Here is a 26,394-nt window from a genome sequence, read left to right on the forward strand (position 1 = left end):
ATTCTAATTCTCTAATTGTTTAATTCTCTCTACCCAAAAATGCGTATATATAGATACAAGGATTAAAAGAAAATAAAATAGAAAAGAAAATAAAAATAGAAAAGAAAATAAAAGGAAAAGGAAAAGAAAAGAAAAGAAAAGAAATTGGAGCTTGATTCGGTGGCGCAAATGAAGGCTTGAGGTTGCGGTTGGGGTTGCGCTGCTGCTTGGAGGAAATGAGGAAGTCGCGTGAGGTGGCTGGTTTAGGGGTTCGATTTATGGGTGTTGCGGTGGCAGGATAGCAGGGGGAATTGGTGATGAGAATTGGAGGAGGTTGGTGGCTGATTGGTGGTTAATTACTGGTGTGTTTGGAGGTGTAATTGCGGTGCTGCTGGTGGTGTTTGTGGGCAGCAGGGGCTGCTTGTGTGGCTACGTGCGTGGTGGTTAAATGAGGGAAGAAAGGTGGCTGGTGGTTGCGCAGAGCAGGGCTGGTTGGTGTAGTTGGAGGTGCGTTGTGGAGTGTGGCTGGAAAACAGGGGGAGGCAGGGGAAGCTAGGAAGAAGTTCCTCTTTCAACACCATCACCATCATCACCATGATAGTGATGAAGGTTCAACTATGCAGTAGCTTTCCAAATTGGACTTGGGACAAACACCTACAAAGCACACATAAAACCGAGAAAGCAAATAAAGTGAAATAAAACTAAAACCGACAAATAAAGGTAAAAGAAATAAAATGAAAATGAAAATAATAAAGGAAGGAAAAATAATAAAATGAAAATAAAATAAAGTAAGGAAAATGAAATGAAAATAAAAATCAAATAAACTAAAATAAAATAGAACTAAATCTATAAAATCTAAAATAAAGAGAAAACAACTAAAATAACGAAAATAAAAGAAATGAAAGAGAAAATACTAGAAAACCATAGAAAGGTAGAAAAAAGAGAGAAAGCATAAAACCGAGCATTTATTGAGCAAGAAAGCAATGAAAAGAGGACGAAAAGGACCTAAATGCTCATCAAATGTGTGCCATTTATGACACACATCACCTCTCTCCTGCGATCCTCCTCTCCTTCTTTCTCCTTTCTCTTTCTCTCTCCTGCGATCCTCCTCTCCTCCTCTCCTCCTTTCTCCTTTCTCTTTATCTCTCCTCTCCTCTCTATCTCTCCTGCAAACTCACCCCCCTCTCTCCTTCTCTCTCGCTGCCCTCCTCTTCTTTCCCCTCAACGGCCACTACCACCACCGCCACCAACCACCGCCGAAGACATTCATCAACAACATCCCTCTTTTCTCACGCAATTGTGGTGATGGTTTTAGGCAAATTAATGGTTTTCAAGGTCAAATTCCACCATGAAAATGCAAGATCTAGCGTTTTCATGGTCGAATTTGACCTTATTAAACCAAGTTCGAGGGAATTTTGAGGCTTTTTTTTACTTTTAAGGTTTGTTTTAATATTTTTGCTTTTGATTTTTTTTATTAAATTTTTGGTATTAGGTTGGCGGGTTTGATTGTCGGTTTGGTGGTGGTGGTCGTACGTGTTGAGGGTTTTAGGTGGGTGGGTTGGAGGAGTTTGGGTTCGGTCAAGGTTGGTTGTTCGGGTTGGTAGATCTAGATTTGAATGGGTTTGGTGGGGGTACGGTCAGGGTTGGAGGTTTGTGGGAGGTGGGTGGTTTTAGGTGGTAAAGTCGTGGGTTGTGGGTGTTGGGTTGTGGGTGTTGGGTTGTAGGTTGAGGGTCGTGGGTGGTAGGTTGTAGGTGTTGGGTTTCAGGGTTAAGTGTTCTTTTTTTTTTTTTAATTTTCTTTGCAGTTTCTTATGTGATTTTATTAATTTTAATTTCGTGTATTTATTTATGCAGGTATTAGTTTATGATTGTGAAGATTGAAGATGTTGATGTTGTAATTTTCTTTTTTTGATTTTGTAATTTTTTTTCTTTTTTTTTTATATTGTAATTTTTGTTCTTTTGCATGTAATAATATATTTCAAGTGATTATAATATATTTCTGGGTTCAATATATTTTGGCAGATTTTTTTTTGCAGATTTTGATTTTTAATTGTGTTTAAATTTTTTGTTATTTTTTTGCAGATTCAAGGTTAATTCAAAGTGGTTTTTTTTTTTAAAAATGTAAATTGACTATTTATTGAAAAAAAGATGTTTATTATGATTATATATAATTGTCTCTAGATTTTTAAGTGAAAAAATTGAAAAAAAAAAATATTTTTTTGTTTTTTTTGGGCATTATTGCCACTGGTTCGACCGACAAACCGGTGGCAATACTTATTAATACCAAAAAAAATAAACTGCGGGAAGTGTTATTGCCACCAGTTAACCGGTGGCAATAAGTCTTTTTGCCACCGGTTTTGAACCGGTGGCCGTTTCTTCGGTTTATTGCCACCCCCACACTGACCACCGGTTCAAAACCGGTGGCCTTGGGGGGTTTTAAACCGGTGGCCAATTCACATTTTCTTCTAGTGAACGAAGCTTTTTCAATCAAATGAAAGTAAAATGCATTCAAAAAAGCTAAGAGTCAAATGAAAGTAAAAAACATTCAAACAAAGCTTTTTGAATTGAATGAAGATGAAATGCAATTAACAAAGCTAATTGAGTCAAATGAAAGTCAAACACATTCATAAAAAGCTATTTAAGTAAAATGAAAGTCAAACACATTCATACAAAGCTTTTTGAATCAAATGAAAGTCAAATGTATTCAACTAAGTTAATTGAGTCAAATGAAAGTCAAACACATTCATACAAAATTAATTGATTCAAATGAAAGTCAAATGCATTCTACAAAGCTAATTGAGTCAAATAGAAGTCAAACACATTTAAACAAAGCTTTTTGAATCAAATGAAAGTCAAATGCATTCAACAAAGGTAATTGAGTCAAATTAAAGGGAAACACATTCAAACAAATTTTTTAAATCAAATGAAAATCAAATGCATACATTAAAGCTAATTGAGTCAAATGAAAGTCAAACATTCAAACAAAGCTTGTTGAATCAAATGAAAGTCAAATGCATTAAACAAAGTTAATTTTGTCAAATGAAAGTCAAACACATTCAAACAATGCTTTTTTAATCAAATATAGGTAAAATGCATTCAACAAATCTAATTGAGTCAAATGAAAGACAAATTCATTCAACAAAGCTTTTTGAATCTATTGAAAGTCAAACACATTCAAACTAAGGTTTTAAAATGAAATGAAAGTCAAATGCATTCAACGAAGCTAATTGAGTCAAATGAAAGTCAAACACATTTATACAAAGCATTTTGTATCAATTGAAAGTCCAATGCAATTAATAAAGCTTTTTGAGTTAAATGAAATTAAAACTTATTCAACAAAGCTTTTTTTATCAAATGAAAGTCAAATACATTAAAACAAAGCTTTTTGAATCAAATGAAAGTTAAATTCATTCAACAAAGTTAATTGAGTCAAATGAAAGTCAAATACATTCAATTAAAGCTTTATGAATTAAATGAAAGTCAAATGCATTTAACAAATATAATTGAATCAAATGAAAGTCAAACACATTCAAACAAAGCTTTTTTAATTAAATGAAAGTTAAATGCATTCAACAAAGCTTTATGACTCAAATGAAAGTCAAACACATTAAAACAAAGTTTTTTGAATCAAATTAAAGTCAATTGCATTCAAGAAAGCTATTTGAGTCAAATGAAAGTCAAACACATTCAAACAATACTTTTTGAATCAAATGAAAGTCAAATGCATTTAACAAAGCTAATTGAGTCAAATTAAACTCAAACACATTCATACAATACTTTTTGAATCAAATGAAAGTCAAATGCATTCAACAAAGCTAATTGAGTCAAATGAAAGTCAAACACATTCAAACAAAACTTTTTGAATCAAATGATAGTCAAACACATTCAAACAAAGCTTTTTGAATTCAATGAAAGTGAAATGCAATTAACAATGCTAATTGAGTCAAATAAAAGTCAAAAACATTCATAAAAAGCTAATTGAGTCAAATGAAAGTCAAATGCATTCTACAAAGCTAATTGAGTCAAATGAAAGTCAAACACATTCAAACAAAGATTTTTGAATCAAATGAAAGTCAATTGCTTTTCACAAAGCTTATTAAGTCTAATGAAAGTCAAACACATTCAAACAAAGCTTTTTGTATCAAATGAAAGTAAAATGCATTTAACAAAGCTAATTTTGTCAAATGCTATGTTACATAGACTCGGGTATGTGAGTCGGACACGGACACGTGTCCGGATGTCCGATTTGTCAATTTTCAAAATTTTAGGACACGGGGACTCTGTCTTATATTTGGACACGGGTGCGGGGACACGACACTTTCATTTTTTGCAATAAAATTATACATTACAAAATATTTAATATTTCATTAATATTCAAAAAAATTTCAGTTTTGCAACTTTTCTGTTTTCCTAATTTTCAATACATATTCTGATTTTTATGCACCCATATTACATATTGGATGAAATTTCTTAATTTCTAACTACTTTCTTACATTGATACCAATCAAAACATAGTAACATAGATATGTAACTCACAAAATAAAAGCATTTTGCCATGTACATTAGCTTTACATCCATCAAACTAACATGGCCATGCAAAAGAAAAAAAGGCTAGTAAATACTAACACTTAGTAACTAACAGTGCTAAAGCAATCCAAATAAAGCAATTTAGTTAGATATCACCAGGGATCCTTAGCCTACTTTCATCCAACTCAAACCTCTAACGTCATGGCTTTAATCTCAGGTTCATTAAGAGATAATTCCACCAGCTCCTGATGTGTGTCATAAATGGCACACATTTGACGAGCATTTAGGTCCTTTCTATCCTCTTTTAATGGCTTTCATGCTTAATAAATGCTTAGTTTTATGCTTTGTTGCTTAGTTTTACCTTTCCTCTCTTATTTTGTAGCCTTTTCTTCTTTATTTGCTTTTTTTTCGTGGTTGTAGGTATTGAACAAGGTTCGGGTTTTTATTTTAGTGATCTACTATGGTGGAGGAAGCTTTTGGATCAAGTTCATGGCATTCGGGAAGTTCAAGATGCAAAGAAGTGGAAGTTCCAAGTCTTGGCTCTTCTCTTGTGATCGCTTGCGGTGCTCCCTTCAAAGGGAGTGTGTGCCCACCAATATTTAGCCTTAGCTACTGCCACTCCTAGTGCTCATCACCATCATAAATAATGTGTGCACCCCTTGTGCTTGAGGAGTTGAAGAATCGAAGAAACCCAGCTAGGTGCGGCCGCACGCGCGGATGGTGTGGCAGCACAAGAGGGATGTGCGGCTGCACACCATGCGTGTGCGGGCGTAGGTTTTTTTTCGATTGGATTTTGACGATTTTCTCTCTCTATATAAACCTTTTGGAACCCAATTTTTGTAAGCAAGTTTCATAATAGAATTAGATCCTATTCTTAGCTTAGTTGAGAGCTTCTCTCTCTAGATCTATCGATTAGTTTTAGGAGTAGATTTTAGAGAGAGAAAGTGAAGAATTTCAATGGTGATTAAGAGATTGAAGATTCAATGGTGACAATTGTATTGGAGATCTACTCTATTATCAATGAGCATTTCTAAACTTTATCTCATTTATTGTTTTGTTTAGTATTCATGTTTGGATTGTTTGATTTTGTTTGGATTTTGATGATTTGATGATTGATGTTTGATTAGAGTAATTGTTCTTCTTTGATTGTGGATTCTTTGATTGTTGATTGTTGATTACTTTAGTTGTTTGTTGAATTGATGATGTTGCTAGAGTAGTTGTTTGGTTAGGGATTTCGTGAAGCTTATATTATGTAATGGATTGATGTAGATTGGGAATTTTGATGGAGTTAATGATGTGATTAAATTGGTTAATTGATTATGTGCATGTGTTTGTTTGATTTAGGCTTGATCACCCTAGTTATTCACACTAGATTGTATTGTAAGTTTACATTGATACGGACCATTGATTTATGGCTTGCATTTACACGATTGAGGTGTCTTGTGATGTTTCCTAGCAAGAGTTTATCATAGTTGACGCTAGTTAGACATCTAGGAGAATAGCTTGATATGCTCTTTTGGTTGTATAATTGATCTTCCCTCACATTGCTTGACTTAGTAAACTTCCTAAACTAATTTGCATTGTTCATTTCAATTATAAGTGAATCCTAGGCCCTAAAACTTTATTTGTTTGGTTTCTTTGTCTTAGTAGTTGTTAGAGTCCTCTTTTTCCCTTCGTCTTCAACCTAGCTTAGGCACATAATTGAAAGCACGTAGACATTACCATTCCTTTGGGTTCGACCCTTGACTTACCTCTATACTTGTATTTAGGTTTGTTTAGTCTTTATAAATTTTGTTTTTCTTAGGAGGATTAGTCCAACGACCTAATTTTCCCACGTCAAAATGGCGCTGTTGCCGGGGAACGGTGTCTATGTTTCAGTGTTTTTGATTGCTTGAGTTTAGGTCTTTGTTTGTACTTTTCTTTTATTTGATTTCTTTTATTTTCTTTATATGAAATGGCATGTCTATCTTTTCCTCAACATGATAATGAGCCTTTTTGTGAATACTTATATAGACTAGCGAGATTTCTTGACTATCATCGTTGTATTCTTTGGGAGGCTTGTGAGATTTGCTATTTTGGTTTGAATGAACAAACTAGGAATGAAATAGAATGCATGCATAATGGTAGATTTAGAGCATTATCAATTAATGATGCTTGGGATTTCTATATTTGGTTTTCTATATCCCCTATTGTTCATGATAACAAGGTGCATGCTCAAGTTGACAAATCTCAAATGTTTGATTGTGCCCCCACCCCCCAATGTGATGTACATGCTCATGATTTCAATGTTGATTCTTCCAACCTTGGTTTTACTTGTTCTTCTTTTGTTGAGCCTCAATCTTCTACACCTTTTGAATCTCTTATTGCTACCTTGGAAACTCAAATTAGGCATGTTGAGCTTAGTGATGATCTTGGGCCTAAAATGGAGTCTACTCTTAATTGTTTGAGAAGTCAATTGTAGATGATGAAAAAGAGTGAGGAGCGTCTTATGGAGGGAAGAAGGAGAAATGAAAAGCTAGAAAGCCAATTGTCATCTTTGATGCTTGTGTGTGAAAATAACAAGTCCAATGTGTGTGTTGAGGATGATGATGGTGATTTTGAGCAACCAAGAGTGTGTGAGGATACCATTTGTGAGTGTATGAGTGATGGTGAAAGAGTTGAGAGAGAAGAGAGTGTTGAATTTGTAAATCCCAACCCACCCACTCATTGTAATGAGTCTCAAGTGTATGAATGTGACTCTTCTATCCATGAGTATTTGGACTCGTTTGAGGTTTTGTCAAATGTGTTTATTGAGTGCATAAGGAATAGCCATATCCTTTAAGCAAGTTCATTGAGAAAGCTTCATGGGAGAGAGATGATTTTTAAATTAATTTGCCTCCATTCATGCATGGTTTTGAGACTCTAGGCTTTAAGGAAGTTGAGGGAGCTATTGTTCATGAAGGTAGTGGAGGAGATTATATGGTTCCTCTTGGGAGTTGGATGTTTGAGGGAGATGGTGATCATGAGTGTTCTTCTTTTGAGGATTCTATGATTGATTTTCATGCCCTCATTGGCAATATAAGACCTTATGTTGAGGGAGTCGCGAACCCTTTACCTATTTCTCATACCCCTTTCTCTCAAAAATTTGACCACATCCCCTATTGCCCTATTTTTCTCCCTTCCTTTGTTGGCAAGCCTATTGGGGACCATTTTGTCTATGAGGATTTGCATGTGGCTCATTTGTCTTAAATTGAGGAAGAGGGTGATGTTGCAACACAAAAATATTTTAGTGAGGAGGATTTGCCTTTTTCTTTTTCTTTCCATTCTTTTATTCCCCCTTCTTCTTCTTATTTCCTTGTTTTTCCTTTTGATCCTTCTTCTTCCTTTTTTTGGCACCTCCCTTCTCACTTGCGTACAATGATCTTGTTGCACGTTTTTCTTTCGTCATTTGCCTACATTCTATCATAAGAAATATGTAGTAGTGCATTTGACCAGCTCTTGCGTGCGTTGAATTATTATTTACTAGAGCGGTCAGGCTCGGACCTTAAGCAAGCCTTTCTCGGGAAGTAACCCGTGTTTTAGATTAGATTTTCCTTTTCTTTTTAGAATAGATTTTTCTCTCATGGAAATATTTGTGTGCCTTTTGCTAGGTGCATGACTTGATATACTTTGGTGCTTCGATTTGGATCAAGAATCAAGGAAGGTTGACTCTTATTTTTGTTAGCACATGGAAACAAGGTTCAATTCTTGAGAAATTAGCTATGAAAGGTTTAATTGGGTCATTTGTGGGTATTTACACCCACCTAATATCCGGTAATATCTTTCCTTGCTCTTTCTCTAGTGGATGATGACTTGTTGGACATATGTTGGTTTGTTGGATTGATCTTCTTGTTTTCCCCTCCCATGGATTATATGATTTATGTTTGAGTGTATTGTCTCATTCAAGCTTGGGGGAGGGTAATCTATCATGTTTGGCGGAATATTGATTCTTATGTGTTATGCACCTTTGTATATGCTTTTCCATGTTTCTTACATTTTGAAAAACCTCCAAAAGATTTTTGATTTGATCAAGGCAAATTTGCAATGTGTTTTGTTTTGTTCTTGCTTTGGACATAATAACATTTGGACTTGTATAATTGAATGCTTTTCTTCTTAAATGGTAACGATGCACACGGTTTGAGAGTAAGCTTGGTTGATTCTAGGATAAAGCATGCTAAGGTAGTTGGTTAGAACTAGTGGGAGCATGAAACTGGATTCTACTTGTTTGTGGCACGTTTGGTAGTAGCTTCCTATAGTCGATTTGACGCCAATAGTGAGTTTTTGCTACATCCGTTTGAGTTCTTTGTTTTTCAAGCCTCCTACCTATATTTGCATGAGCGGCATGGATCCTTGACTTATTGCAAACCTAATCTTGAAACTTGACTCATAGATCTTGAATCTGAGACCGAACCATTTAGGAAGGACAAAGGCACCTTTTTCGGGGTGGTATTATTCATTTTTAGGATAGTTTTTTCATTCTTTATTTTTGGGTTTACATTTGCCTTCTTGCAACCATTTGAGCCTTATACCTTCTTTTCAAGCCACATCTTTAGATCTTTGGCCTTTTGTTTCTTTTTATTTCTTTTCTTGGTTTTTGTGAAGCAATTGATCATACTTTGATGTGAGTTTTCAAGATCATTGAAAAATGAAAAAAAAAGTGAAAAATGAAAATTTCAAAAAATATTTTGATGTGAGTTTTCTCCCTTTTTGAGCATTGAGGACAATGCTCCATTTAAGCTTGGGGGGAAGCGTTCTCACGCTTCATGTGTATATGTTTGTAATTTATAGCTTTGAATAAGCTTGGGGGTGTTAGTTTGTTTTTGTTTGGTGACTACTTGATTGTGATTCTAAGAAAGGGCCCGTTCTTTGCTTCACTATTAGGAAAACCACCAAATTTCGTTGGTTTTCTAGACTGTTCTTCTTTATTTTGCTCTATTTTCGTGGTTGTAGGTATTGAGCGAGGTTCGGATTTTGATTTTGGTGATCCACTATGGTGGAAGAAGCTTTTGGATCAAGTTCATGGCGTTCGGGAAGCTCAAGATGCAAAGAAGTGGAAGTTCCAAGTCTTGGCTCTTCTCTTGTGCTCGCTTACGGTGCTCCCTTCAAAGGGAGTGTGTGCCCACCAATATTAAGCCTTAGCTACTGCCACTCCTAGTGCTCATCACCATCATAAATCATGTGTGCAGCCCTTGTGCTTGAAGAGTTGAAGAAATGAAGAAACCCAGCTAGGTGCGGCCGCACGCGCGAATGGTGCGGCCGCACAAGAGGGATGTGCGGCCGCACACCATGCGTGTGTGAGTTTACACCATGGTGGTGCGGGCGCACATCTCTTGTTGTGCGGCCGCACGGGCGTGGGTTTTTTTTCGATCGTATTTTAACGATTTTCTCTCTCTATATAAACCTTTTGGAACCCAATTTTTGTAAGCAAGTTTCATAATAGAATTAGATCATATTCTTAGCTTAGTTGAGAGCTGCTCTCTCTAGATCTAGGGGTTAGTTTTAGGAGTAGATTTTAGACAGAGAAAGTGAAAAATTTCAATGGTGATTGAGAGATTAAAGATTCAATGGTGACAATTGTATTAGAGATCTACTCTATTATCAATGAGCATTTCTAAACTCTATCTCATTTATTGTTTTGTTTAGTACTTATGTTTGGATTGTTTGATTTTGTTTGGATTTTGATGATTTGATGATTGATGTTTGATTAGAGTAATTGTTCTTCTTTGATTTTTGATTCTTTGATTGTTGATTGTTGATTACTTTAGTTGTTTGTTGAATTGATGATGTTGCTAGAGTAGTTGTTTGGTTAGGGATTTGGTGAAGCTTATATTATGTAAGGGATTGATGTAGATTGGGGATTTTGATGGAGTTGATGATGTGATTAAATTGGTTAATTTATTATGTGCATGTGTGTGTTTGATTTAGGCTTGATCACCCTACTTATTCACACTAGATTGCATTGTAAGTTCACATTGATACGGACCATTTATTTGTTGCTTGCATTTACACGATTGAGGTGTCTTGTGATGTTTCCTAGCAAGAGTTTATCGTAGTTGACGCTAGTTAGACCTCTAGGAGAATAGCTTGATATGCTCTTTTGGTTGCATAATTGATCTTCCCTCACATTGCTTGACTTAGTCAACTTCCTAAACCTATTTGCATTTTTCATTGCAATTATAAGTGAATCTTAATCCCTAGCACTTGATTTGTTTGGTTTCTTTGTCTTAGTAGTTGTTAGAGTCCTCTTTTACCCTTCGTCTTCGACCTAGCTTAGGCACATAATTGAAAGCACTTAGACATTACCGTTCCTTTGGGTTCGACCCTTGACTTACCTCTATACTTGTATTTAGGTTTGTTGAGTGTTTATAAATTTTGTTTAGCTTAGGAGGATTAGTCCAACGACCTAATTTTCCCACGTCAGCTCCAAGATGTGATCTACATCCATGACATCTCCTCTTTAGAAGTTTTTTAAAAAAAAAGAAGACAATAGATCAACAATTTAGAATAACATTCTTTAAATTTAAGTTTAAAAATACTTTGTTAACAATAACTTACCTATGTCCCAATAAGAGCTTGGCCCCTCACGATACTCGTTTATCTTCCTAGCAAGCAAACGGAGGTTCATATGCACATAAACCAAGTCTTCAAGTCTGCTAGAAGTTAATCTGTTTCTCTTAGTGGTTTGAATAGTTTCATATCTGCTCAAATTCCTCTCGCAACATGATGATGAGGCTGGTTGGGAAAGCAATTTAAGAGCCAACCCTTAGAGTAATGGTGTGGAAGCACCATAATTGGCCTACCATGACAGAGACTCCTCTTCGTTTCTTGCATTCATGACAAGAATTTGACCGAAGTAATCCAAACCACAAGCAAAAGCTCCATACTCCTTGTACACTTTTTTAAGATCATCCGGGTTAGGAAATAATCTACGAAAGCACAAATCTCTATTTATAGACACTTCTTCATCTTCATTAGGAGCTACTCGGCATACCCCGTTGTTGAAGCTTGCAACTAGCGCTCACTATAGTATTTAGGAACTAATGAGTGACGAGGGAAAATTAGATCGTTGGACTAATCTTCCTAAGCCAAACAAAATTTATAAACACTCAACGAACCTAAATTCAAGTATGGAAATTTTTTGTAGAACTACCCTAAAGATAGGGTCATTTGTGAACAACTACCCATTTTTTTTTATTTGTTTAGAACTACCCACAAGTTTGAAAACATTTGGGTAGCACTACCCATGAACATTTTCCGTCCAATTAAGACGTTATCGGAGCCCACTTTTTCACTTTTGCCACCCAATCAACTCTCCGAGTTTGTTTAAAGTTTTTAATTCACCTTAATTAATCTAATAAGGGTTTTAATTAGAATTCATTTTAGGGTTCATGAGTGTAAAATTATTTGGGGATTTTGATTTCTAAGGTTTGGGGGTTTAATTGAATTGGGGTTTTTGTTTATTTTAGCATTAATTAGCCATTGTAATTGATAAAAGTGAAAAATTGGGCCAACATAACATTTTAATTGGACGGAGAACGTTAGTGGGTAGTGCTACCGAAACGTTTCCAAACTTACGGGTAGTTCTAAATAAAAAAAAAAAATTGGGTAGTTGTTCACAAATGACCCTATCTTTAGGGTAGTTTTACACAAATTTTCCTTCAAGTATAGAGGTAAGTCAAGGGTCGAACCCAAAGGAACGGTTATGTCTAAGTGCTTTAAATTATGTGCCTAAGCTAGGTCGAAGACGAAGGGTGAAAGAGGACACTAACAACTACTAAGTCGAAGAAACCAAACAAATAAAGTGCTAAGGATTAGGATTCACTTATAATTGCAATGAGCAATGCAAATTGGTTTAGCAAGTTGACTAAGTCAAGCAATGTGAGGGAAATCAATTATGCAACCAAAAGAGCATATCAAGCTATTCTCCCAGAGGTCTAACTAGCGTCAACTACGATAAACTCTAGCTAGGAAACATCACAAGACACCTCAATCATGTAAATGCAAGCCACAAATCAATGGTCCGTATCAATGTGAACTTACAATGCAATCTAGTGTGAATAACTAGGGTGATCAAGCCTAAATGAAACACACACATGTACATAAACAATCAACCAATTTAATCACATCATCAACTCCATCAAAATCCCCAATCTACATTAATCCATTACATAATATAAGCTTCACTAAATCCCTAACCAAACAACTACTCTAGCAACATCATCAATTCAACAAACAACTAAAGTAATCAACAGTCAAAGAATCAACAATCAAAGAAGAACAATTACTCTAATCAAACATCAATCATCAAATCATCAAAATACAATAAAAATCAAACAATCCAAATATAAATACTAAACAAAACAATAAATGAGATAGAGTTTAGAAATGCTCATTGATAATAGAGTAGATCTCCAATACAATTGTCACCATTAAATCTTCTATTATGAAACTTGCTTACAAAAATTGGGTTCCAAAAGGTATATAAAGAGAGAGAAAATCGTCAAACTCCGATCGGAAAAGACCCACGCCGGTGCGGCCGCACTACAAGAGATGTGCGCCTGCACTACCATGGTGTACGCTCGCACACGCATGGTGTGCGGCCGCACATCCCTCTTGTGCGGCCGCACCATCCGCGCGTGCGGCCACACCCAGCTGAGTTTCTTTGATTCTTCAACTCTTCGAGCACAAGGGGTGCACACATGATTTATGATGGTGATGGGCACTAGGAGTGGCAGTAGCTAAGGCTTAATATTGGTGGGCACTTACTCCCTTTGAAGGGAGCACCGCAAGCGAGCACAAGAGAAGAGCGAAGACTTGGAACTTCCACTTCTTTGCATCTTGAGCTTCCCTATTGCCATGAACTTGATCCAAAAGTTTCCTCCACCATAGTGGATCACCAAAATCAAGACCCAAACCTCGTTTAATACCTACAACCACGAAAATAGAGCAAATAAAGAAGAAAAGGCTAGAAAACCAACAAAATGCACAAAAGCTACAAAATAAGAGAGGAAAGGTAAAACTAAGCAATAAAGCATAAACTAAGCATTTATTAAGCATGAAAGCCATAAAAAGAGAATAGAAAGGACCTAAATGCTCATCAACTGTGTGCCATTTATGACACGCATCAATGAGTGAGCCAAATAATGAAAAGGAGTGTTGCTCTTATTCCATCAAGTCACCAACACTTAATGAATTGCATTGAAGAAGTTTGAGCTATCGGTTAGTATGTTTTTATCCCCTTTCATAAATATAACTCTTTTCACTTCTTCTATGGTTGTGTCCCACATGTCATAAACATACGGTAGGACATTGTAATTCATATCTGCTACCCTTAAAAACTTTATTAAAGGCTCGGTGAAACTCAAGAAATAATCTACGTTGTCCCACCATCCATCACTGACTATCAAGTCTTTTATATCCCTTGCTTGGATTACAGTGGAAGATTTTCCAGTCACCTTAAAATTCTTCCAGTCCACATCCATAACCATCTTCTCAAGTGCTTCTTTGACCTTTCGAAGTCGCGTGGCCATCACAATGTTAGAGGCAAATCTGGTTTCGGCTACTTTCAGAAGTTTGACATCAGAATATCGATCGAAAATTGTCTTTGACAGACCATGATTTTTGATGAACACATTAATCTCATTTACTTGAGAAACTAAGTCTTTTATCCATTTGCACTCTTCATAGTGAGAAGATTTTTCATTTGGCTCACAGATTGCCTTGATGGCTAAATTCACACAATGGACAGCACAGGGAGTCCAAAATATATGAGGGAATCTTTCTTCAATCTTACCACCTACTGCCTTGTAATTTAAAGCATTATCAGTCACAATTTGCACAACCTTCTCATCTCCAATCTCTTCAATGATCTGAAAAAAATACCTGCAATATAGTCTGCACTTTTTTATAAAACATCACTAGCATCCACAGCTTTCTTGAATATCGGGCTTGCACCAGAAGCGACCATAAGGTTGATTAATGGCCTTGATTGGCCATCAGACCAACCATCAGAGCATATTGAAGCCCCCCTCTTCTTCCATGAATCTTTTATAGGCTGTAATAAGTCTCCTACATATGCTTTTAGTTGGGCTAAGAGAGTAGTACTAATTCTTGTAGGGGTTGGAGGTCCATATCCAATTAAATTACTATTAGCAAGTCTTTGACAAAATGCCTTGAAATAGGGATTTCTTGCAAAATTAAAAGGAATAGCACCTTTGTAAAATGCCATGGCACATTCTTTATCGGCCTTCTCCCTCTCTAGGACATTAAATGAGTATTCTAAACTTCCTTTCCTTTTCTTATGTTGTATAATGTCAGACCCTTCAGGAAGTGATACATAGTCTCTTTTTTGTTTTGCATTAAGTGCATGTTTTGCCTTTTGTTCTTCTGCGTCATCATATTCTTTCTTAATTTGGCGGTAAACATCATCATATATTATTTTACAAGCTTCAACACCTAGGTTAGGAATTTTTAATAAATGTCCTTTAAGTCTTGAGTAAGAACTAGTTACCTTCTTGCCACAATACTTGCATGTACATACTCTGTTTCCACCTCCTCCTGTAGTTGACAACACTGTAACATGATTCCATAATGGTGCATTATCGAATCCGATTTTTTTGTTGGACGATTGATGGGCTTCATTTGTTTTGGTCCTGATAGTGAAATTACAGAAATAAATAAGGTTGCAAAATAAGCATTTTGTTACTTATTGTATAATAAATTGTCAAAGTGAAAATTAAAAACTCAAATGAAACAATTTAGCAAGAATGTGACTAATTACCTAGTAATTAGACGTGATAAAGGTCCTGATCTTGTTTAATTTTGTACTGATTGCTTGATCTAGATTAAATTCGTACTGATTTCTTGATCTTGATCTTCTCTGAATAATTGGAGAAAAATGTGAGAAATAGTTTCTGTAACTATGGTGTTGAGAGGGAAAATGAAATTTTGGGAGGGAATGGTGCTAGTTGTAATCGAATGAGCGGTGGAGATTAAATCATGGAAAAGTTAATTTTGAAGATATCATTGCAATACAGTGCTAGGCTTGTAGACCTTAAGGCTAGTTTGCTTCGACTAAGTATAATGAATTATAATATTATAAGAAGAATCTAGTAATTGTTGTTAGGGGGGAAGATTCTAGTCATCTTACCACAATTACATCGTATGAGTATGTGGGTTTATTATTATTATTATTATTACTATTATTATTATTATTACTATTATTATTATTATTATTATTATAATAAGTTTGATCAACTATTATCTAATAATCTCTTAAAGGTTAAGAAGTTAAGAGTAGTTAATAATAGTCACTATTAGTTAATTACCTTTATCTCACGATAGTTTAATAAGCTGGATCTTATAGGTTAACATTAGTTAACACTAGTACACATTCAATCTAACATTAATTACACCAATTCATACTTTCTTTACTAATTAATCACCTTTTTCTCACGATAATCTACTAAGCTGGATCTTATAGGTTAACAGTAGTTAAGACTGGTATCCATTCAATCTAATGATAATTACACCTATTCTTACTTTCTTTATTACGTAATTTCCTTTATCTTACGATAGTCTAATAAGTCAGATCTTATGGGTTAATAGTAGTTAAGACTGGTATCCATTCAATCTAACGACAATTAGACCTTTTCATACTTTCTTTATTACGTAATTAACTTTATCTCACGATAGTCTAATAAGCCGGATCTTATAGATTAATAGTAGTTAAGACTGGTATACATTCAATCTGACGACAATTACACCTTTTCATACTTTCTTTATTACGTAATTACCTGTATCTCATGATAGTCTAATAAGCCGGATCTTATAGATTAATAGTAGTTAAGACTGGTATCCATTCAATCTAATGATATTTACACCTTTTCATACTTTCTTTATTACGTAATTACCTTTATCTCACGATAGTCTAATAAGCCGAATCTTATAGGTTAATAGTAGTTAAGACTTGTATCCATTCAATCCAACGATAATTACACCTTTTCATACTTTCTTTGTTACTTAATAACATTTTTCTCACGATAATCTAATAAGCTAGATCTTATAGGTTAATAGTAGTTAAGACTAGTTCCCATTCAATCTAACGATAATTACACCTTTTTATACTTTCTATTTTACTTAATCACTTTTTTTTTTTTACAAACTTACATTTTTATTCTTTCTGTAACTTTATCTTAATTATAATAACTTACCTTCTTTATTACGCCCTTCGTGTTTAAATAGATAAAACATTTTTACTTTTTTTTACTATTCATCTATTATTGTAATTATTACTTTTTTATCTTATTTATTTATTACTTTTTTTTTGACGAATTGTTGATTTATTACTTCATACTATAAATTTCTTGTCTTTTTATATAACATTTTTTTTTTTGAATTATGTATTTCATTTTGGTTGTTTTTTATTTGTTCTATTTGAAAAGATTCTTTCTATATATCAAAAATATAAAACAAATTTACCTTACTAGGATATTATTTCAACAATGTTCATATATATTTTTAATAATTTTCGACATTTGTAACCAGTTTATTAAGAATATTTTATACGTTGAAAAGTAAGTAGCATAACATTCCAAAACACAATTATGTCTAACAATTTTTAATTAAATAAAGCATTTGACATTATAATCCACTTGACCACTTCTACTTTCCTTATTACCCATACATCAAACCAAATGTAACAATATACGTGAGTTCATTTTTATTTTCTTAACAATATAAGGTCCTTAACTTCTTTTATATCAAACTCTTAAATGTCACATGGATACCCAAAAAATAAAAAAAATATTTAGGATATATTGCACATTTTTCCAAGTATAAAATATTTAAATATTCATATTGACAATTTTTAACCACAATTGAAAACTCTCCTATTTTTAAAATCCATAAAAACACCTATAAGGTGCAATTATCTATCTTTTCACTAAAGGTAATTTTTTAGGAAACAAAGTAGAGATATTTCAAATTCACAAGAATGTATTTCAAGTAGCATGGTACATTATCATAATTAAACCCAAGATGGTAAATATAAATTGATTTACATCTTTTTAATTTTAAATATTTAAATTTGGAAAAATGTTGTATATTTTTGTTAAAATACATTTTTTTTTTGGTATACTAATTGTTAATAATTTTTTTCAGCAAGTTTTTTTTTTTGTAAAATTGAGTATAAGTGTTTCCACTTTTTTATTTTTTTTCATTTTTTTGAGGGATAAGTGTTTCCACTTCGTTATAAGTTAAAAATTAAAAATTTCCAAACAATTACTGGAAAAAAAAGTATTTAGAAAAAAAAAATTAAAAAGAAACAAAAAACTAAAAAAGAAACAAAAAAAGAAGGGAAAAGTATGATACGGAGTACATAGCAAGTTACCAACAAGATAAAGTCCCTTTACTAAATTACTTATCTTATAAACAAAAGTTAGTAGTACAGCTGCATAGTACTTTTTTTTTTTTCATTCTTATCTCTATCTGACTTTCTTCTTCTCTCTCTTTCACTCATTACTTTCTTTCACCATTTTAATCAGCTCAAATGGCTTCCTTCTTCAACTTCTTCATCTCTTTTCCTTTTCTAATTATTTTTTCACCATTCTTCGTCTTCAAAATGACATGGCTTTATGAGTTCCCATTAAAATCTGCAAAAAATATGAATTAGGATGTGAAATCTTCAACAGAAGATAATTTTAGATCTAAAGAGGGAAAGGCTGCCGTAAGTCCACCTCCACAGATGGTGCCGACAACCAGTTTTAAGTTTTTTTTTTTAAGTTTTTTTTCAATTTATTTTTTATTAAAAGAATTCAGCTATGTTCCTATTCCCCTCTCTCTGAAGTGTCCGAGATCAAACAGCCGAATCTGACAAGAATTCCGTGTCCATGTCCGCGTCGTGTCGTGTCGACACAGACACTTTGGGTTTTTTGCTGAGTCCGGTGAACATAGGTCAAATGAAAGTCAAACACATTCAAACAATTGTTTTTGAATCAAATAAAAGTCAAATGCATTCAACAAAGATAATTGAGTCAAATGATAGTTAAACACATTCATAATAAATTTTTTGAATCAAGTGAAAGTCAAATGCATGCAACAAAGCTAATTCAGTCAAATGAAAGACAAACACATTCAAACGAAGCTTTTTGAATCAAATGAAAGTAAAACGCATTCAACAAAGCTAATTGAGTCAAATAAAAGCCAACCACATTCAAACAATGCTTGTTGAATTAAATGAAAGTTAAATGCAATTAACAAACCTAATTGAATCAAATGAAAGTCAAATGCATTTATGACACTCATTTGATCTCTTTTTGGATGAATTTTATTTGACTTTCATTTGACTCAATTAGCTTTGTATAATGTGTTTGACTTTCATTTGACTCAATTAGCTTTGTTTGTTGCATTTCACTTTCATTTAATTCAAAAAGCTTTGTTTGAATGTGTTTGACTTTCATTTGACTCAAATAGATTTGTTGAATGCATTTTACTTTCATTTGATTCAAAAAGCTTTGTTTGAATGTGTTTGACTTTCGTTTGACTCAATTAGCTTTGTTGAAGGCATATGACTTTCATTTGATTCAAAAAGCTTTGTTTGAATGTTTTTGACTTTCATTTGACTCAATTAACTTTGTTGAATGCATTTGACTTTCATCTGATTCAAAAAGCTTTGTATGAATGTGTTTGACTTTCATTTGACTCAATTATCTTTATTGAATGCATTTGACTTTCATTTGATTCAAAAAGCATTGTTTGAATGTGTTTGACTTTCATTAGACTCAGTTAGCTTTGTAGAATGCATTTGACTTTCATTTTACACAATTAGCTTTGTATGAATGTGTTTGATGGGATGTAGAACGATAGGTCGTTGGGCTATCACCCCACCCAATCAAACAAAATTTATAACTCAACTAACCCCTATGAAGTGTAGTGGTAAGTCAAGGTCATACTCAAGGGAATGGAGGTTGAATGTATATTGCCTAAGTCAAGCTACTCCGAAGTCTAATGCGGGGTTTATGATAGAAACTAGAGCTAGAGCTAAATGATGCAAAGAACTTGTGTAAAATCAATATAAAAGACACTAGGGGAATGGATCCACATGTAATTGTAATGGAAAATGGTAATTTGGGAGGTCAAACCAACTAAGTCAAGTGATATGAAGGAAGATGAATCATGTATCCAAAAGAGCATACCAAGATAATTCTCCTAGAGTTCTAACTAGCGCCAACTACGCTAAACATTAACTAGGAAACGTCACAAGGCACCTCAATCGAGAAATTGCAAGTTACTAATCAATGGTCCGTATCATAGCAAGCTTACAATGCAATCTAGTGCAACAATTAAAGATGGACAAGCTTCAATCAATCACACACATGCACATGAATTATCAACCAAATTTAATCATATTATCAACTCCATCAATTATCCCCAAATTACTCTAATCCATCACTCAAACATGCTTCACCATTTCCCTAGCTAGAAAACTACTCACTAGCCATGGAAATCAAGAACAAAACTACACGAATCATCAATTTCATCATCAACATATTTGAAATCAAAGATCAAATCAACAATCAATCAAACTTCAATTAAACTTCAATTAAACATCAAACAAACTTCTATCAATCAACAATAATATGGAAAACAAATGAAATCAACTAAAATCAAACTTGTATTGAAATCAAGGTGAAGATCCCTACAAACTTTGATCTAAATATCAATTACAATGAAGGATTCTTGAACAATCAACCAAAAACCATGAGTTTCTCTCTCTTCAATCCTTGAGTTTCTCTCTCTAAAATTCTAATAAAAAATCTAACAATATGAATTCTAATGTCCAACTTATCCAAAAATAGAAGGAAATAATTATATATACAACGAGGAGGTCGGTATTGACACCCAAAAATAGACCCACGCCGATGCGGGCGCTCGGAGGAGAGAGAGAAGTGCGCACGGGACACACCCAGAAAGGTGCGCCCGCACGCACCAGGTGTGCGGCCGCACTCGACTTATGTGCGGCCGCACACTCCCCGAGTGTGCCCGCACCAAACTGGGTATAGCCCTCTTCTTCTCTTCGTCCTAGCTCAAGATGATGATGATGGAGGACAAGGTGGGCAGCAACTTCCTTGGAATTCTTGAAGAATATAAGCCATGAAATGAGCATATACAAGGCCTTGAAGCATGCTCCTTGGATCCCCCTTTGACTTGAAACTCTATGCACAAGCACTAGGCATTAAAAACAATGAAAGACCATGGAGAGGAACTCGGGAATTGTTGGACAATCAACCACAACCTACAACAAAGGATAAAAAGCAAGTAAAAGGGGAAAATAACAAGTAAACTAGAAAATGCATAAAATAGAGAAACTAACTAAGAAAAATATAAAATGAAGAAAATAAGAATTAAACTAAGGAAAACTAAAGAAAAGAGTAATAAAATGAAATGAAATTCATCCAAAAAGAGATCAAATGAGTGCCATAAATGTCACTCATCAAATTCCCCCAAGCTAAACTTTTGCTCGTCCTCGAGCAAAACAAAGCAAGAAAGATCAAGGAGGAAAAATTTATTGAAAATGAAAAAGAAAGATTCAAAATTAGAATATACACTAAGACTCACTGTCGTAGGAATCACGGTTGCTTTTAGCTACAACAAGCCCTCACTAGACGAAAAAAGGGGTTGGCCACCGGTTCAAAACCACATTTTGCCACCGGTTTTGAACCGGTAGCCACTGGGGGGGTGGCAAAACCTAGGATAAAAGGCCACCGGTTCGAAACCGGTGGCAATAGTCGTTCCCGCAAATTTTTTTTTTTTTGTACTAACAACTATTGCCACCGGTTAACCGGTGGCAATAATACCCTAAAAAAACAAAAAAAAAAAAAAAAAAATTTTGCATTTTTTTAACTTAAAATGTTGCACAAACATATATATATGCATAATATACATGAAACACACATATATTCATCAATAACCAGTATATAATAAATACAAATAAATTTCTCATAAAACAATTCCAAATAATTAAGATAATCAGATTTACAAACTAAAATTCCAATATTAAATTAAAATATAATTACAACATTAAAATCTAAAAAAACCCCATACAACATCTAATTCACTATTCTTGCATCTTGGATCTTCGATTTCAGATCTTGATCAATATAACTGCATCAATTAAAACAAAAAAATAAATCAATTAAAATAAACTGTGAAAAAAAAAATAACCAAAACACTGCATGTAACCATTAATTGAATAAAATCAGTTTAAAACCCACATAAACAAAAACAAATACCCAGAAATTAAACAAAAACCCAGGAAAAAAAATTAAACAAAAATAAAATTAAATCACTAAAATCAGTTTTTGCTTCAAAAAAAAAAAATCCCTAAAATCAGTTTACTATCTCACACCAGTCACCACCCCACCACCTTAACCCACCATCCGCACCACCTTAACCCACCATCCGCACCACCCGAACACCCACCATCACCCACCAGACCCACCCACCAACTTAGCCCAAAAATACCCAAAAATAAAAAAAGAAAATACAAACCCAGAAACTAGTAAAACCCGAGCTCAAAATCGGAAAAAAAAACCAGAATAAAATCGAATAGAACCTAGAAGGAGATCGGATTAAAATCAATTAAAATCGATGAAAACACTCAAAAAAATCCAAAATCTACTAATTAACAATTAATTAAACCCAACAAAATCCAAAAATCGATTAAAATCGACTAATTAAACACAAAATTAAACCTAACCTCGTGCATGTCTTCGTTGTTGTTGTTGCGGTGGTGGTTTAAGGTGGTGGGGTGGTGGTTTAACCTAGGGCGGAGATCGAAGAGGAGAGGAGATCGAGAAGGAAAAAAAAGACGAAGAGGAGAGGAGATCGAGAAGGAAAAAAAAGACGAAGAAGAGAAGGAAAAAAAAGACGAAGAGGAGAAGGAGATCGAATAGGAAAGAGAAGGAAAAAGGAGAGGAGAGGATCTCAACCAGAAGAAGAGGAGAGGAGAGGAGAGGAGAGGAGAGAGAGAATGACGAACCAGAAGAAGAGGAGAAGAAGAGGAGAGGAGAGGAGAGGAGAGAGAGAATGAGAGGGAGGCTGATGAGTGATTAGGGTTTGGGTTTGGGGTTTTTATATGGGCCGCTTTTTTTTTTTTTTTTTTTTAATTGGATATTGCCACCGGTTCAAAACCGGTGGCCTTATAATTATTGCCACGGGTTTGGTTTGAACCGGTGGCAAAACCGGTTTGGCTAATCCCGCCCATTAATTAAGCCACCGGTTTTCAAAAACCGGTGGCCAATTAGCGGTGCATTTTTTAATTTTTCTACTAGTGCCTTTAAACCCAAAAGTCGCCTATGAGGACGAGTGAGGTCTCGTAAGGGTATCCTAAGAGTTTGACCCATAACTCTCCACCAAACATCAACGAGGCAAACCATGAAAATAAAAGAAAAGAAAATGAAAACAAACTGTTGCGAAATGAACTCACATAAAGACTATAATGCAAACGAATGACAATCTTTCTCAAGTAGTTAAGGTATGCACTTTTCAAGATATCTAAGGTTGATTGAAACATAGGGTATGCTAGGCATAGGAACTAGACATCACAATCCATGTTCATACCAAACAATCTTATCGCGTTCTCCCCACTAGTCTCAAATCTGCCCTTAGTGAGTGTCCCAATGATTCCTCGAAGGAACCAGAAAAAGAATTATATTTAGGCTACTCGACAATCTCGACTATGCATTCCCTTTCCTTAGGCAATGACCCATGATGCCCTCCCCCGAATAGTGACTCAACTATCTAGGTCGAAAGGTCTGTCCCCAAGGTTGTAACGTAAGGCATAAAGGGTGAAGGTAGGCTAAAATTTAAAATTTGGTGATTTTCCTAAAAAGTGAAGCAAAAGGGTGATCAATCCTTAACACCACAATCAAGAAATTACCAAAAAAAAAAACAACACCCCCAAGCTTACTTGAAACTATACTCACAAAGAAATATATACGAAAAGCGTACACGCTTCTCCCCCAAGCTAAAATGAAGCATTGTCCTCAATGCTTAGAAGGAGAAAAGAATACATCAAAATATTTTTGAATTTTTCACTTTTTTCAATTTTTTTTTTTGTTTTATTTTATAATATGCAATGTCCTTGCCTTTTACTAAATTCGGACGGCTTTTTCTATTATGCAATTTATTAGTCCATGCCTTTTTTGAAATAGAACGGCTTTTGCTCAAACGTTTGCCATTATTCACAAAGAAAATGATATCACAAACTTGCATTCATGAAAACCAAAACTCCAACTCATCCACCACAAACTCCATCTAAAATGATCATTTTGCTTCACAAAAACCAAGAAAAGAAAGAAAATGAAACAAAAGGTCAAATAACTAAAGACGTGGCTTGAAAAGAAGGGATAAGGCTCAAATGGTTGCAAGAAGGCAAACGTAAACCCAAAAATAAAGAAAATAACAAAATATAACAAAAATGAAAAATACCACCCCGAAAAATGTGCCTTTGTCCTTCCTAGATAGTTCGGTCTCGGGTTTAAGAATCATACATCAAGCTTTATTAGATTAAGTTTGCATATTCAAGGATCCACGCCGCTCATACAAAGAATGTTGAAGGCTAGAAAAACAAGTAACCTCACAAGGATGTGGCAAAAACTCACTAATGGTGTCAAATTGACTATAGGGAGCAACTACCAAGCATGCCACAAACAAGTAGAATCTGGCTTCATGATCCTCCTAGTTCAAACCAACTACCCTAGCATACACCTATCCTAGAGTCAACCAAACATAGTCTCAAACCGTGCATACCTTTACAACCTAGGAAGAAAATCATGCAAAAGACAAGTCCAATGTACAAAGTTCATTTCATAAGAAAAATGAAAAATAAAGCCTCAAAATCATACCACAAATAAAAAGAAAAATAAAAGAAAATAAAAGAAAGGGAAAGTAAAAGAAAATAAAAGAAAAGAAATGGAGACATAGAAAAGGAAAAGAAGGAGAAATAGTATGTAATGGACTAGAAAGCAAGTTAAACACATAAGAATCCCAATCGACAAACAAGTGATCGATCGACATCATCGTCATCGATCCCAAACACATTACGTGTTAACAAGCATCCATCCTCGAACCATTCAACTTCTCCTAAACTAATCCTATTCTATGCAACCAAGGAAAATAAAGAGAAAAATAAGAAAGGTCTCACCGGGCTCCATGCTTAGCAAAAATAAACGAAGCAAGTAGAAACTACCTCGTTGCATTCCATATCCAAAAGCTTTTTGAAGAAACCAAGTGAGAAAAAGAAATAAAAGAAACTATGAACAAAGAAAATGGTAAGTAACTTCAAAACAAAGAAAACAAATAAAAGGACACTAAACTATGCAAAAAGTATAGACAACTAAAGAAAATAAAAGCTAAACTAATCAAAGAATAAAAAGAATAAAAGAAAGGAAACTAAGAAAGAAAGAAAGTCTAAACTAACTAAAGAACTAAACTAAACTACAAGATTTGGATTCAAGGGATTTGGATCAAAGGGTTTTGGATTAAAGGGATTTGGATAATAAGGATCAACAACAACAACAACGTCTCAAGCAAAGCATCATCACAAACAACAAATATCCAAACAAATAGGGCAAGCAAGCTAGCTACAAGGAAGGTAGCCTAGAGATCAAGAAAAAGAGGAAATCAAACAAGAGGAACAAAAATAAGCATGCAAACAACTAAGGTATGTACATAACAACAAATATTGGTCACCGAGCAAATCATTAGTTCCCCCATGCTAGATAAAAATACATCTCAACATCCCAAGCAATAAAAAACAAGCATAAAAAATATAAGGGATGGAGGTAAAAAGCACAAAAAGCAAAAGGGAATTAATGACTACTACTATCACCACCACCACTACCACTACCACTCGGCTCGGCCCCATTGGGGTCAATGTTGCGCTCGGGGTCATGGAAGGGATGAGGGTAAGGCTCCCATCCTCTGGTGTACCCCTCGGGCCACCCATAATGCCCCTTGAAAAGATCTTGTTACCAAGGAGCAAGAGGGGTGAAGTTATCGGGCAAGGTAAGTTCGTAGGGGTGGTTGTCATGGACATGGGGGTAGTTAGGATCACCCCTATAGTCACTACCACCCGGAGCCTTGTAATCGTAGTTACCATGCTTATCCGGATAGTAGCGACGCTCGGTATCGGGGTTGGAAGGCCCCGACCAATATGGATGCCCATACGGAGGTAGAGGACCTTGTTGGGGCGGGAAGTACGGATAGTTAACCGGGGGAGTAATGTTCCCGCGGTCAACTTCCGCATCATAGATTTGTTGTTGTTGAGCAAACATACCTTGTTGCATTTCTTGAATACCTCTCAATTGTTCATAGATAGCCTCAAAATCTTGATCATACATGACATCCAAGTGGATTTTCAATCCACTTAGTTGCTCACTAAGATCCCTGAAATCGGCATTCTCAAAAGCATGTTGCCCTTCTTGTTGTTTTTCTTGAGGAACTTGTTGTTGTGGCATTTGTTGTTGTTGTTGTTGTTGTTGTTGTTGTTGCTCTTCATCATCATCTTCCTCATCCTCATCGGAGTCGAAGTTGGGACGCTAAAAGGACTTAGGGACATGCCATACATTCTTGGCGATCCGGGCCAAAGAAGTCAAGCCGGGGTTAGGCAAACATCACCAATGCTCATTGCCCCTTAGCCACTCATATCTCCCATCCCTATAGCTCTTGGAGATGAATTGAATTTGACCCAATTGTTGCAAGTCAAGGTAAAGAGAGGTGTTATCTCCAATCTCCTTGCAAAAGGGAAGATATGAATCAAGGGGAAGGCGAGTCAAGAGCCTAGTCACCATGCCCCCGCATGGGATC

The 26,394-nt window shown here is 34.9% G+C and overlaps 1 protein-coding gene across 1 annotated transcript; it reads right to left on the reverse strand.

Annotated features, from left to right (window-relative positions):
• Positions 1-13,709: 13,709 nt before the first annotated feature.
• LOC145619705 (uncharacterized) lies at positions 13,710-26,045 on the reverse strand. The gene is made up of 3 exons (XM_081674409.1): positions 25,865-26,045; positions 14,438-15,081; positions 13,710-14,393 (listed from the first exon to the last, which is right to left on the reverse strand). The coding sequence occupies exons 1-3, from the start codon at positions 26,043-26,045 to the stop codon at positions 13,710-13,712; spliced, it is 1,509 nt and encodes a 502-aa protein (XP_081530535.1).
• Between the last annotated feature and the right edge of the window lie 349 nt (positions 26,046-26,394).

Source organism: Chenopodium album, chromosome 27 (assembly GCF_948465745.1).
Source record: "Chenopodium album chromosome 27, dcCheAlbu1.1, whole genome shotgun sequence".
Taxonomy (NCBI): Eukaryota; Viridiplantae; Streptophyta; class Magnoliopsida; order Caryophyllales; family Amaranthaceae; genus Chenopodium; species Chenopodium album.